The 12140-nt window shown below is 55.2% G+C and overlaps 6 protein-coding genes across 6 annotated transcripts; 2 read left to right on the forward strand and 4 right to left on the reverse strand.

Moving 5' to 3' along the window:
• Positions 1–449: 449 nt before the first annotated feature.
• On the forward strand, positions 450–2851 carry BU26DRAFT_564780 (RabGAP/TBC; the record flags this gene model as incomplete). The annotated part of the gene is made up of 5 exons (XM_033833310.1): positions 450–472; positions 525–636; positions 685–843; positions 915–1411; positions 1459–2851. 5 exons carry the CDS (start codon positions 450–452, stop codon positions 2849–2851), a joined length of 2184 nt encoding a protein of 727 aa, XP_033684106.1.
• Positions 2852–3214: 363 nt separating this feature from the next.
• On the reverse strand, positions 3215–3544 carry BU26DRAFT_519259 (uncharacterized protein). Its single transcript, XM_033829004.1, has one exon. The coding sequence runs from the start codon at positions 3491–3493 to the stop codon at positions 3323–3325; it is 171 nt and encodes a 56-aa protein (XP_033684107.1). The 5' UTR covers positions 3494–3544; the 3' UTR covers positions 3215–3322.
• Positions 3545–5574: 2030 nt separating this feature from the next.
• BU26DRAFT_531075 (uncharacterized protein) lies at positions 5575–6729 on the reverse strand (the record flags this gene model as incomplete). The annotated part of the gene is made up of 2 exons (XM_033830998.1): positions 5575–6669; positions 6703–6729. The coding sequence occupies 2 exons, from the start codon at positions 6727–6729 to the stop codon at positions 5575–5577; spliced, it is 1122 nt and encodes a 373-aa protein (XP_033684108.1).
• A 578-nt stretch (positions 6730–7307) lies between these two features.
• Positions 7308–7987, reverse strand: BU26DRAFT_519263 (uncharacterized protein). The gene has a single exon (XM_033829005.1). It carries the CDS (start codon positions 7776–7778, stop codon positions 7518–7520), a length of 261 nt encoding a protein of 86 aa, XP_033684109.1. The 5' UTR covers positions 7779–7987; the 3' UTR covers positions 7308–7517.
• Positions 7720–10221, reverse strand: BU26DRAFT_594816 (DNA topoisomerase 3-beta; the record flags this gene model as incomplete). Its single annotated transcript, XM_033834914.1, has 5 exons — positions 7720–8198; positions 8251–9613; positions 9664–9842; positions 9894–10091; positions 10141–10221. The coding sequence occupies 5 exons, from the start codon at positions 10219–10221 to the stop codon at positions 7983–7985; spliced, it is 2037 nt and encodes a 678-aa protein (XP_033684110.1). The 3' UTR covers positions 7720–7982.
• A 143-nt stretch (positions 10222–10364) lies between these two features.
• On the forward strand, positions 10365–11901 carry BU26DRAFT_550939 (DUF1295-domain-containing protein). The gene is made up of 2 exons (XM_033832077.1): positions 10365–11024; positions 11078–11901. Exons 1-2 carry the CDS (start codon positions 10497–10499, stop codon positions 11660–11662), a joined length of 1113 nt encoding a protein of 370 aa, XP_033684111.1. The 5' UTR covers positions 10365–10496; the 3' UTR covers positions 11663–11901.
• The last annotated feature ends 239 nt before the right edge of the window (positions 11902–12140 follow it).

Here is a 12140-nt window from a genome sequence, read left to right on the forward strand (position 1 = left end):
AATTTCCCTCATACGTGGACCTAGCGATTCCCCTGAAAAACCTCCTCCAGACAAAAGTATCGCGGGAGTGTCACGTTGTGGTTGCATAATTGGGCTTCTTGGGACATGGATGTAAATATTGAAGGCTACCAGGATACCGAGAGTCAACCTTGGAATTCAGTTCCGCCAAACTATCGGATTCTACACCGTCACCAAATTTAGTGCCCGATCTTGAAGTGTGGTTCCAGCTGAACGCCAAAAATTGGGCGAAACAAGCAAGCTTTGGTCGAGCTGATGCCGCCCAAGGGTACCCCAGCAACTGTCTAGGTAGTTTCCGCTACGCGCGGGCACGTGACTCGGCATATCTGTCCCGAGCCCGCTATCGCGCATCGACGCCAGCATTACAGAACCATCAAGGTACTTACCCGCCCCTCACCTGTCGCAGCACCCGATACTTCAGCCAAGTCGCTATGAGAACTATTTCAGAGGCAGAGTGCGCACATTTACCGCCCACCCTACCGCGATGCGTGGCTGATTCATTCCAGGAAGCATTGGCGTCAACTCGACGACTTCCACTCCTTGACCGATTTAAAGATAGCAGTGTCCTCGCACAGGGAGCCCCAAATCACTGCCGGACTCCGATCCATCTGCTGGAAGGTGCGAATCGGCTCACCTGTTTGCTTTATCTGAATTGACACGCTTCAGATCTTCCTCCTATTTAAGACCTTAGACCGCAAGATATGGCTCAGTCTCCTGGACGAGGCACGCACGACCTACAACTCCCTTCGCGCGCACAATCTACGCGCCATAGAACATCCGGATGAATTCGAGTCCTCCGTCGACCCGCTAAGCGAAAATGAAGAGGTACCCCCACCTTGCCCTCCTATCCTTCCAGCTCGTTATATCAAATGTTGACCAATACTAAGACTTGAAAGTCCCCGTGGGTAGCTCTTCGAGCCGACGAGACCCTCCGCGCGGAAATCTTCCAAGACATCGAACGATGCATGCCCGAAAACGTGTACTTCCGGCAGCCGGCCACGCAGAACATGATGCTGGATATACTTTTCGTGTGGTGCAAGATGCAACCTGAGATTGGATACAGACAGGGTATGCATGAGATACTGGCGCCGCTGCTCTGGGTGGTTGAGAGAGACGCCGTGGACACAACAGAGCTCAAGAACAGGGGCGTAGACCACACCCTAGCGGAGATGGTAGATTCCAGGTACATTGAGCACGATACATTTGCCCTGTTTCGATTGATCATGCAGACTGCAAAGTCATTCTACGCACCAGCGGAAACCGGTTCGACCACGAAAGATACCCCCATGCTCGCCCGGAGCTCCAGGATATTCGACAGATACCTCCCAAGGGCGGACCCAGGACTATCTGCGCATTTGGTCAAACTAGAAATCGTACCTCAGATTTTTCTACTGTAAGTATCCCCTTCCTGCCACCCTAGATCCGTCTAACACCACCAAGGCGCTGGATACGGCTGCTCTTTGGGCGGGAATTCCCTCTGGACTCTGTTTTGAACATGTGGGATGCTCTCTTCGCCATCGATTCCACCCTAGAACTGGTTGACATGATCTCGATTGCCATGCTGCTTCGCATACGCTGGGATTTGGTAGCCGCAGACACAAACGAAGCATTTTCGCTTCTTCTGCGCTATCCAAAGCCCGACGTGCCTGCTTACACTTTCATCAAAGACGCATTATACCTCAGAGACCATCTGACTCCTGAAGGCGGTGTCGAAATCATTACGCGGTACGGCAAAAAGGCACCAGTAATCGAAACCAAACCCACTCCAACTATCCGCGTACCATCTCCCTCGCCATCGTACGCTTCAAGTCGCACGAGGCAGAGCGTGGGGTCGCCGCGGAACTTTGTCAGTCAGCAAGGCGCGGGCTTAGAAGCACTGTTCCAGGGCGCTGCAAAGAATGTGTTGGAGCGCGGATCCCAATGGGGTGTTGGAAAAGCGATACGCGACGCAGTAGGCGAAGTTCGGAAGAACGTTGAAGCTATTCAGTCTGGAGGGGCATCAGGGCACATCTCCCCCAGATCTGGAGGACGGGAATATCGCAAGCCTGCGCAAATTGCAACGGCAGCAGCAAGCAAAAGACCTGGGCTCGAGCGCATGCAGTCAGGCAATGCAATCAAGAAGATTGAGAGCTTAGAACGGAGAAGTCAGAACCTAGCGAAGATGCTTGAAAGCGCTATGGCCGAGCTGTGGGACTACCATAAAGAGAGGAGCGAGGATGGGAAGGAGAGTAAAGAGGCGATAGAGGCATTGAGTTTGGCCATTGCCAAAATCCAATTCGTGCAGGTCTACCTCGAAGACTCCTCGATACCCTTACCGAACGACGAATCCACCGACCAGGCAGCCGCCGTTAATGCGTCTACGAACCTTACATCTCCTCAGGCACTATCCCCGCCGGTGCCAGAGCGGACATCAAGCGCACCTCCTACTGCTAGTGCCTCGCACCCGCGGCCAAGCTCGTCAGCGACCGACAAATCCTCTTTACTAAACCCGCGGCCTACCTCTCCCCAGTCACCGCAAGCATCATCGAAGCTGTCACCACGCACACGCCCGCTTCTCACTTCATCATCTTTCTCGTGGATGCTAGGGCAGGAAGCAACGGCCTCGACCTTCGCTTCTCATACCACACATACCGCTTTTCCGTCTGACGAAAAGCGGCGGATGAAAGGCAAAGGTTTCTTATTCGGCGATGAAGATGAACCAGATAACCCGGTAAAAGAGAAGAGGGGCAGTGTGACTGGGAAAGGCGGAAAGGGGAAGAACAACGTCGAACCAGAGGTTGAAGAGGAGATTATCGATCTGGAGGATGTGGGGAAGAGGGGGGCTGTCAGCTGAGATTTCAACGGGAAGAGGAGGCAGACACCCGTGGCTTGAAAAGGTGGGTGCCGTTTAGTGTTCAATCTGGCTTGCGGACAACAAGTACATAGTAAGCTTCACGATCCTCACCACTGCTCCATCCCGCATTCCAGAATCCTCTTGGGTTGAAGTCATCACTACGCAGGCTCACACACAGCACACAGCACAAGACGATGGGGTATGTATGCAACAATTGTATATTCCTATTCCATTTGTCAAACCAAACTGTTTGAGTCTCCGTTTCTGTCAAGTTGATATTGCCTCCCCGCTCTCCCTAAAAGAAGATGTGCCAAAGAGTGTCGACGAAGGGTATCAATGCAGCCGTTTTCGCATTTGTTCTTGTTGGAATGGAAGAAAGTTGGTATGCAAGATTGGTGTTAAGGACAGTCGGTCGGTCGAATCGAAGGATCGAATGCAAACATCGCCGTCGTGATTATCGTCACCGCCTCGTTACGTCGCTAGGGTATCGGGAGTTTCTGGTGGAGGGTTAGAATTCGGCGGGTTGGGAAAGATGTGAAGGCATGGGTAGGTGGGCTGAGACTGACACTTTCCGCAGTTGCAAGCACCCTGAGCGCAGCCGCAGTCGGCGCAAGTGCAGCCCTCGGTTCCGCAGCCTGGCATTTTCAAGTCTGGTATTGAGAGTTGGTTTTTTTCTTTGGAAAAGAGTTGGTATGTTTTGTTGCTGGTTTCTCGGCCGTTCGTGTTCGTTGAGGAAAGAAGACGCTGAAGGAGGGGCAAAGCGGGGTCTTTATCTACACTGCCGTCCGGCGCCAGCGGAACAAGCTAATCAGCGATCGGAGCTGCGCGTTTGTCAAGGCAACCATCCCCCGTTTTCGGCACTGCGGATGCCGAGAGCCCTTGCTAAGACGGCCGTTATACCCTGTTTGAGCAAGTTTCGTGGGGAGTGGCTGGCCAGACACAAGCTTTCGTCACCCTTCACGGGCTGCCGTTCTGCGTTAGAGGGGATCCGGTGGCATGGTTGCGTGTAAGCTGAGTGGAGGTATTCTGCGGGCTTCTGGATGCATTGGAAGGCAAGAAGACGAAAGGAAGGCAGGATTGCGGGCAGGAAAATGGTTGGAGAAGTATTCCCTCGTGGAAATGAAGGGCGCGGTGGAGGGTGTGCTGGCGTCACTGGGGTAACCTGGGGAAGAGGAGATGGAATGCGTGGTGACATATCGAAGGGAGTCCAGCACGATGATGGAGAAACAACATGGGGCCTTCGTCATTCTACAGATTCGGTTGCGTATTGAGAAACGCACAGCATCTAGAAGCTCTACCAACCATTGAACATTCCCGCCAAGCCATCTCTATCATTCTTCTTACCATGTCTCCCCCGCCCACTCCACTCTGCCCACACGCCCCCGCTGATCTCGCAAGAAGCGCGAGCAGAAGAAGAAAATTAGCTACTGTACGTATCTTGTACACATGCAATACAGTCGCCCTACTTACGTACCGCTGCATCTCTCATGACCCTTCTGCAGCATCGGCGAGCCCATAGGCGACTACCGACACTGCGGCAATGCTCTTCCATAGGCTGGAATGGGCTGAGGCTAGCCATACGCCTTACCTACTCTAGGGCTGTACGTCTGCAGCGGCTGACTTGCCTTCGGCTCGGTGCGTGGTTGCGGACCTAGTGGCGGCTGCAGCGGGATAGCTGCTCGCGAGGAATGTTAATCCGCGTGAGACAGGGTGGCGTGTGAATGAAGCAGCCAGACGTAAAGCTCCGGAAATCGTATTAGCGGGCCTACTTCCCATTCCCCTTAAGGCTTACTAGCTGAAGTTTGCCACCATGGAGGAGAGACAAGCTTTGCAGGAGCGGAAGCGAATGTCCAGTGGATATTCTGGACCCCTTCGCTGTCAGCCACTCATGCGGCACCGTCTCTTCGTCAGTCTACATCATCGCGGTGTATATAGGTGAGACGTAGAACGCAGACGAACACATAAAGATTTCACATCGGACCGCGCTGAGCCATGCAGAGGTTGGCTTGTCAATAGTACAACGCCACATAGAGCTTCGATCCCAAGGACAGGATACCCGCCCCAAGCGCGCCTTATATTGATTGATCAGAGTGAGGCTTGTCTCTGTGTTCCAGCGCTGCCGAGCCCACCGTTCTGCAGCGCGACGACCCGTACCCGTGGGGTTGAGTGGTTAGTACCTCATGTAGTATGACATGACACCAAAAAAGCTATATACAAAAGCGGGAATGCCGAAGGCAAAAGCAAAGAAGACAGGGCATGTACACAAGGGGTATCCCTCCTCTCCCCACACTCCACACTTTCGTGGTGCCCAGCCAGTGACATGGTCAGGGCCGAAAGTACGGGGTAGACGGAAAGTCGTCCTTGTATAAAGCCCAGCTCTGACTTCGCTTCTCAATTCGACACGGTCCCGAGAAATGGAGGTAGAAGAGAAGTGGTGACGATATCAATGTGAGGATATCAGGTAGAAATGACGACGATGACGACGATGGAAAGACCCAGATATAACCCAAAAGTGGATCGCATCAGCACTTGACGGATCTTCCCAATGACAAAAAGCGAGCCCGATGAGGAGGGGCGAGGGTATGACAAAAACCGACAAAAACAAAGTATCCATCCAGAGCCAATGCTATATCGTGGCGGATACCATCATAACGGGGTATCATCCAGCGCATTGGCCCAAGCCCAATATCATATGTGTGTGTGTTGAACGCCGATCCAAATGTTTACATGGAGCCCATAGCAATCAGGGCCTCAATGGCCTCGCGCTCCGCGTTCTGGCCCCCGGGACCCATAACGCCGTTCGATGCAGGAAGAGTGCCCGTGTTGCCACGGGATGCAGTATAAGAGGAAGAATTAAAGGCCGGGGTCGTAGTTCTTCCGGCATGAGAAGGTGGCACCGATTGTGCCGATGTCGAGCGGTATCGAGCGCCCGACATTCGAGAAAGATAATTGTAGTCGCGGTATACGGGACGTCGTGGGCGAGGACGTTGGCGGAGAGCTTCTGGTCCAATAGCAGACCAGTCCTCCTCGTCCGTTTCGTCGTTCAGGTCATTTTCCAGATCCATGTCAGACGTATCGGAGTCGCTGTCCCCAGAGCCATCTAAGGACATCTGGTCCGCCATCTCTTCGTCCCGACTGTCCGGGGAGCCGGCCGCCCAGCTCCCCGAGTACGCGTCGTGCTCGGCGCGCATATGCTTGGGTACTTGGAGCCCGCCGGAGCTATCCACACTGGCAGGTGGCGTCGGTCCGTTGCGCGACGCGCCGTGAGCCCCAATGGGGACTCCGCGGCTCGTCTGGGACGATTGCCCTGCCACGCTCCAGCGGCCCCAGCCCACCTTCTCGAACTTGACTTCCCCGTGAAGGCCACCGCCTGCGCGATGTTCCAGCGCAGCGACTATCAGCCTGCGGGCCTTCGCCGGGGGGAGTCGGGAGAAGCCTGGGACTGTCTGGTTGAGATGGGCCATCATCTCGCGGATGGGCATGGCGCCGTGTCCCAGAATGATAGTCGGCAGATGGTGCTTGGCGAGCATGAGCGCCGTTATCTGGCGGGAGGCATCCAGGCCAGCCAGCGCTTCCTTGGAGAGCGAGGCGGTGGGCTGGTCCTGGGCGGCGGCGTGCTCGACAGCATCCTGCAGGTCGATATCCATGTCCGCGGACGAGGGCGAACGAGCCCTCCCGGTCGCCGGCATTCCAGGCCGGCGTTTATGGGCGGACAGGGTCGGGGATATCGAGTTCGGAGGTGTAATGAGCGGCCCCGCGTGGGCCGGGGCGGAGGCGGGTCCGCCATGGTGCGATATGGGTATGTTCGAGGACGCCGACTGGGTCGCGAAGGCGACGGCGATGTTGGATACCGGCTTGATGTGTGCGACGGCAGCCATATCGCCGGTCGGGTCCTGAACGGGGTGAGACGGGAAGCAGCTGACGTGGTGAGTCAAAGAAGGCGCTGTCTGACCGGAGGCAGCAGCGCGGAAGTTCTGTGGCAGGAAGACAGCGGTCGCCGTCTGGTACGCGGTTTGTAGGGCGAGCGAAGAGCTGGTGCGTCGGCGTGGTGGGTGTTGAGGGCAAGCTGCAGCGAAGTAGCTTGACCGTGTCGGAACGTTGCGATCGGCGATGGGGATCAGCGAGCGCAGCGGAGGATCAGGACGCGAGCGACGGTAGCAGACGCGCGACGAGAGACTGAGAGGGCGAGGAGCGGTGGCGGCGTGCGAACGGGCAGACTGGCTGGATTCGAGGCTGTGGTGGTTGGATGCGATGCTGGTGTTGTTGTTCTTTGTGTGGAAGCTGGAAGGGCGCAGGAGAGCGAAGATAAGGTCGTGACTCGTCGGCCGTCGACCTGCGCCGGACCAAGGAAGCTGCGACCGCGCTCCCGCTAATTGGCGGAGCCACCTGACCCGTCGCTTGCGCCACAAAGCCGGGAACCCAGCATGCGCACCGTCATCCGCACCGTCACCAGTCACCAGTCACACCTCGCTTGCCATGCGCACGCCAGGGCAGAGCTGCTTTTGCCCACGGGAAATGTCGCTATCGTCGTGACATGTCCTCGCTCCGGCCCTCGTCAACAGCGTCAACAAAGGTCTCACCTCCGTCGGCGGCGCCACGGCAGCCCGGAGGCCCTCCCTTTGCTCCGCGTCCAACCGACGCACACCTATCTATCGTGCCAACCATATCACCACCCGCCGCCAGCCCCAACACCATTGGCCTTATCGCTCGCGCGGTCGGCCCCCAGAGCCCTCCGATCTCGCCCTCTGCCAGGAGCTGCGTGCCGCGTGAAATAGCGGGAGGGGTAATGCGCGGATGACAGGCACGCCTTGAGGGGTCCACGGAAGCATGCCCTCTGTGCTGCCAATGACTGGCATCGTGTCCGCATAGCAAAAGCAACCAAGGACAACACCCCGCAAATACACGTGTTGCCCAGCTGCAAGGACATCCCGCTGCCGAGCGCGCTGAAATGCCTCGAACCGGTCATGGTTGCGCTGCATTCCGGACGCCCTTTTCCGGCCCAACGCTGTTGTTCTGGCAATAGATAATTGGGGCTTCTTTGCCTATCGCTGCCTGCTGGGCGATAATTCTCCCACGTGTCGCGCCAGAGAATGGACAGCGTACGATATCAGAGCGCCCCGTGGAAAATGCCTCAGCCATGATTCGCTTCGACGACGTACTTTCTGATGGCCTGAGCCATGTTAGCGACTTCGTCAACAACACTTTCTCCCACAGAGCTTACGGCTTTGAGCACGTTGATCTGCTGCAGCGTGCGAATGAACACTGCTCTGTACTGCTCCAGATTCTGCTGCACCACGTCGTGGCGCGTCCTGCGGCCTTCGCAGATTGCTTTCATCTGAACTTCCATCTACGGAGAGTCAACAAATCGCGCTTCCGGTGAGAAACCAAGAGCGCCTTACCTCTTTGCGTAAAAATGGCTTGCTGAGGCTCGTCTCGAACCCGACGTTGTCATATCCCTCAATAAGGGCAATTCCCAGCGTTGTCGGAATAAACTCTTGCACTCCGCCAGCAGCTGCTCCGTTCTGCGCAGCGGCACCACCTCGGCCGCCTCTTCCCCCTCTGCCCCGTCCCCGGCCTCTGCCACCTCCTCGATCGCCGCCGTTGCCGCCATGACCTGCAGCTGCTCCGCCTTTCGGTCTGCCCATCACGTACTCCCGGTCTTGAATCTTCTGAATATGCTCGGCCATGGTGGCATCCGTCCCGATACCATTGACATCCATAAGAGCGATGAGTTCAGGCTCCGTCAGGTACCCGGGAGCGGTAGTTTTTCCGTCATGCATTGTAGCCTCCGTTGGCTCGAACGTCTCGCCAACGGTATACTGAGGTAGATTTTGACTGCTCTCCCACCTATCGTAGGGGTAGACGTCAAGGTAGTTTCTCGCCAGGACAGTGAGACCGTGTGCGTGGAACATCTCCCCGCCGTAGTCGAGTTCGACATCTGTAGCTTCGCCAACTGCATCCTCGGAACAGCATGCAAGGAATCGACGCACGACAAACTCGTACACTCGTCTCTCTTTATCATTGAGTTGCGTCGGCACTACGTAGTTGACAGGGTGAATCGGTGGATGGGCTTTGTCATTATTCCGGCCGTTGCGAGGCTGATTGAACCCGCCATTCATCAGACTCTGAGCGAAAGCGCCCCAGTGGTTGTCTTGCTGCTGTCTCTCGATGATTCGTCGCAGGTCCATACCTCTGTCAAATTGGTCTGTTTCCGTACGGGGGTAGCTGATCCAACCTTTCGTATAAAGAGCTTCGGCAGCGGTCATGACATCTTGTGAGCTCATCCTGAGGAACGTGCTTCCCATCTTTTGAAGCTCAACTGTAGTCAAAGGCAACGGCTTCCACTTTTTTGTTGGCTTCTTCGACATTTTCGTCACTCTCGCGAGCTTTGCCAGAAGACATCTCTCGTAGATGATGATAACAGCCATTCTGTCGAATACATGCCCTCTTCTCCAGGAGAACTTCACGTTGATATCATCCTTTTCATGAACGAGTCTGATGTACCAGAAGGGTTCGGGGATGAAGTTTCGTACGCGGAGGTATCGATCGACCACGAATCCTAAAGTTGGGAACTGGCAGGAGCCGTAACTGATTACTTTTCTCTGGTCCTCTCCCCGCTGGGGGATCATGTTCTGAAGGTGTAGGGTCTGTAGGCGCGTGAAGGCGGCTCCTAAGCGGAGGTCCAATTCGATGCGAGCAGCAACAGCATTAGCTTGTGCGTCGTCCAGCTGCACGGGGTTTCGGGCGGCTTGTATAATGTGCCTAGGTTGATATTCAGCTACCATGTCCTCAGTCATGAATAGAGTACTCACGCTCTTTCAATATTGCTAAACCTTGCCCGCCACACTTGCATGTTGGGGTTTGCCTTCCGCGCAATGTCTCGAATCTCGGATCCAATATGCTCCCCCTCGCGGTCGCAATCCGTCCAGATGAAAAGAATCGACGCATATCCCGCCTGAGACTCGATGTTGCTGGCGATGGCTTTCTTGTCCTGTCGACGTGGTTGATTTCAATGCGTCAGGAGCAAAAGGGGGACTCTTACATCTGCAATGTGGATTGTGGTAGGAGCCTCGAAAAGTTCGGACGGATGACAAGAGTTCCATTTGCGGTAGCGTTCATGGAAGTCTAGTTGCTGAATATGGCCAGCCACGCTGGTGAAGGTTACCGAGCACTGTCCCCATCTCTGAAAGTTGTAGTCAAATTTGTAGTTCTTGGTGTATTGGTTGCCGCGGACGTTTTCCTAGTTGAAATGTGAGCACGGCGAAGACTGTACGCCTGTGCAGACGTACCGCGCGCGCTTGACCGCCCAGATGGTTCGCCACCGCCTTTGCTATCGAGGGCTTCTCCGCCACGCAAAGAATTCGTGCCATGCTTTGTTTCGCTCATCTATCGATCGGCCCATGGAGTTTTCAAGGCCAGGGGAGATCATGTGAGGACGCGTTAAGATTCGGGAAGCGCGTTCGATCGGCGCACAGACACAGGCCGGTGAATAAGCGACCGATCTCCAGGTCAACGACGAGTCATGACGCCATAGCCTCGCCCCTGCGCTTTCACAGTGCACATCATCCTCTGGACAACGAACCCCTGTACTTAAGGGCCCATCGTCGAAGACCTCGACATCCTCAAGCCCGCGCCGACAACCAACATGCTGGACTTGCGGCCGACGCTGGATGTGGCGTTACCCGCCGTGAAGAAACTTCATGAATGTGCCGACTATTCGAAAACAGTCTCGCCGTATCTACCCCAGCTCTACCATCTACCGCAGAAGATATTCGAGCACATCAATGACCTGGACGCCCTCCAACACCTCTATCTCTCCACGAATCCGCTCATTACGTCGCTCGGTTTCGCGCTGTTCATGACCCCCATTGTGTTGATCGTTTCCGAGGTTAACAGGAACTATTCGCAAGTCGACCGATTATGGAGCATACTACCCGCCGTATATAACTGCCACTACGCACTATGGGCACACCTCGCTGGCCTTCCTACGCAACGGATGGATCACGTCATGGCCGTCACCATCCTATGGGGAGCTAGATTGACTTTCAACTACTGGCGCAAGGGTGGATACTCGATTGGATCTGAGGACTACAGATGGGCAACTGTCAAAGAGTACGTTGGCCCGGTCGGGATGTTTATCTTCAACGTGGTCTTCATATCTTTGGCGCAGAACGTAAGTAGGCATCATCCGATCGCTATAGACAGATGACTAAAAATAAGATGCAGCTCCTGCTTTTCCTCATCACCGCACCAACCTACGTCCTCCTCCTTTGCTCTCGCATCACCGGAAATGAACTCACGCAGTACGATGGGCTCTTCTCGAAGCTTATGTTCGTCTTCGTGCTCGTCGAATTCTTCGCCGACCAGCAACAGTGGAATTTCCACCAAGCGAAAGCCCAATACCAGCGCACTGCTAAGCTGCCCAAGGGATACAACTACTCGCGCGAACATCTAGACCGTGGCTTCAATACCACTGGTCTATGGGCTTGGTCTCGTCATCCGAACTTTGCAGGCGAGCAGGCTGTTTGGGTGTGCTTATACCAGTGGTGCTGCTGCGAGTCCTGGACGTATATGAACTGGACCTTCGTTGGAGCTCTGGGCTACCTTTTTTTGTTTCAAGCCAGCACATGGCTCACGGAGCTGCTTACCTCGGGGAAGTATCCGGAATACAAGATCTACCAGGAGCGGGTGGGCAAATTCTTGCCGAAGCTGAACACGAAGAGAATGGATGGACCGAAGGCTGAGCCAAAGGCGAAAGAGGGAGACAAAGTCAAGGATACCAAAGGCGCTGGGAAGACGAAGAGGAGATAGGGACTCCGTTCTCAGTCCGCATTGGGCTCTGCATCGAAGGACGCCAACCCATAGGCAACGGTGGCTTGTCGTTACAACTGCTTCCGGGTATGTATGGCTGCTTGAATGTGCCATACCGCATAACAGATGCCCAAGCCAGCATTGCAGCAGCTTGTTCGCTCGGTTGAAGGGCCCTTGCTAGATACATTACTAGCCACTACGCTTCAGACGTTGCTCTCTGAAGTAATGCGAAATGTTTCCATTCTGCACGGGTGTGAAGGTCTACTGAATCAGACGACGCAAAGGGACACGCTTGCTAGATCACGTGAGGACGAAAAGCAATTAATTTTGTGGCTGGCCGGATCGCCCAGACCTCAACACCATTCGCGATCTAGGGCAGGGGTGAGCTTCACAGCCCACCAATGCTTCCCACCCACGTCGATCTCAGCCTTGCTCCAGCACTTTTCCCTTCTGCTCCGACTGAGGCTTCTGCCCACTC

Source organism: Trematosphaeria pertusa (assembly GCF_010094035.1).
Source record: "Trematosphaeria pertusa strain CBS 122368 unplaced genomic scaffold BU26scaffold_7, whole genome shotgun sequence".
NCBI classification, from domain to species: domain Eukaryota; kingdom Fungi; phylum Ascomycota; class Dothideomycetes; order Pleosporales; family Trematosphaeriaceae; genus Trematosphaeria; species Trematosphaeria pertusa.

Excerpts from the sequence above, each read along its gene's own strand:
- BU26DRAFT_519259 (XM_033829004.1), bottom strand. The coding sequence starts at position 3,493 with ATGCCAGGCTGCGGAACCGAGGGCTGCACTTGCGCCGACTGCGGCTGC.
- BU26DRAFT_519263 (XM_033829005.1), bottom strand. The coding sequence starts at position 7,778 with ATGTCCTTGCAGCTGGGCAACACGTGTATTTGCGGGGTGTTGTCCTTG.
- BU26DRAFT_550939 (XM_033832077.1), top strand. The coding sequence starts at position 10,497 with ATGCTGGACTTGCGGCCGACGCTGGATGTGGCGTTACCCGCCGTGAAG. Across the intron at positions 11,025-11,077 it reads TCATATCTTTGGCGCAGAAC|CTCCTGCTTTTCCTCATCAC; the intron begins GTAAGTAGGCAT and ends AATAAGATGCAG.